Source organism: Cricetulus griseus, chromosome 2, assembly GCF_003668045.3.
Source record: "Cricetulus griseus strain 17A/GY chromosome 2, alternate assembly CriGri-PICRH-1.0, whole genome shotgun sequence".
Lineage (NCBI taxonomy): Eukaryota > Metazoa > Chordata > Mammalia > Rodentia > Cricetidae > Cricetulus > Cricetulus griseus.
The window spans coordinates 254,488,790-254,490,187 of NC_048595.1; the positions used below are offsets into that span (position 1 = coordinate 254,488,790).

General features: G+C 41.6%; 1 protein-coding gene across 1 annotated transcript; it reads left to right on the top strand.

Annotated features, from left to right (window-relative positions):
- Window positions 1-200: 200 nt before the first annotated feature.
- Window positions 201-1,163, top strand: LOC100767260 (membrane cofactor protein). The gene has a single exon (XM_027402260.1). The coding sequence runs from the start codon at window positions 201-203 to the stop codon at window positions 1,161-1,163; it is 963 nt and encodes a 320-aa protein (XP_027258061.1).
- Window positions 1,164-1,398: the final 235 nt, after the last annotated feature.

Sequence of the window (1,398 nt, forward strand, 5' to 3'; positions counted from 1 at the left end):
TTCGTATGTTGATAGACCCAAGCTAGCCAGTACTTTGGGCGACTTCCCTCCTGGGCGAGGCCTGGGCCACACCCATCAGTCATCTAACCTTGACACTAGCGATTGTTGCGTTGCGCATGGTAATTGGACAGAAAAAGTCCTAGACTTGCAAGTTTTTCAGCTCGTTTATATCAAGCCTTACCTCTTCAGCACTGAGCAGGATGCCTCTCCAACACCTCTCAAACCACTTTTTTGCTCAGTGCTTTCTTGTGACCCTCCTGGTGACCCTGTTGTCTACATCTTCTGATGCCTGTGGTAAGCCACCAAGATTTGAAAACATGCAGCTCAATGGCAGTCCCAAAACCACTTACGTGGCTGGGGAAAAAGTACAATACTCATGTAGACCAGGATACATGCGACGACCTACTATCAAGATTTACAGTGTGTGTGCTGCAAATGGCCAGTGGTTACCCATTTCAAAGGATGCTTGTTACAAAAAATCATGTCCAAGGCTAGATGATCCCAACAATGGCCAAGTAAACTTCGTGAATGGAAGTTCAGAGTTTGGTACACAAATTCAATATATTTGCAATCCTGGATTTTTCTTAATTGGTGAAGAAATTTTATATTGTCTTGCTACAGGATCAGATGTACAGTGGAGTGATGAACCGCCAATATGTTCAAAGATTTTATGTGCACCACCTCCAAATATAATAAATGGAGTATTCTCCCCAAGTCACAAGGACGTATTTGAATATCATGAAGTGGCAACTTACCAATGTAAACAAGTTCCTGGCCAGGATGAACTGTCCCTTGTTGGCGAGAGACAGATTTATTGCTCTGAAAATAGATTATGGAGTGCTAACCCTCCTGAGTGCAAAGTGGTCAAATGTCCACATCCTGTCATTAAAAATGGGAGACTGACTTCAGGATTCAGAAAGAAATATTCCTATAGAGCAATGGTCATGTTTGATTGTAACCAGGGGCTTTTCCTTCACGGAAGCAACACCGTCATGTGTGAGGGTGACAGTACATGGCAGCCACCAATTCCAACCTGTAAGAGCAAGCCACCTCCTCCCCCTCCCACAACAAGTGTTCCAAGCTCTACAGGAACAGCACTTGATTTTGGAGATTCAAAGGGATGGAGCATTTCTCTGATAATGATGGCTATGTTGGAGCTATAGTAATTTGCACTGGTTAATCAAACATTCTAAAGGGAGAAGAAAGGAAAATAGGAATAAACTGAAAACACCACCTGCCAGAATAAATAAATTATTCTAAGCACAGGAGGCTAAATGATTTCCCACACACTTTTATATCCTTATCTCTTAAATTCTATTAAAAAATCTTTAGATACACAATAACTGTTTTATAATTTCACTCTCATAGATGCAACTGTTCAGTCCTAATAAGAATGTA

What these genes read in the sequence shown, in the direction of transcription:
- LOC100767260 (XM_027402260.1), top strand. Translation starts at nt 201, where the DNA reads ATGCCTCTCCAACACCTCTCAAACCACTTTTTTGCTCAGTGCTTTCTT.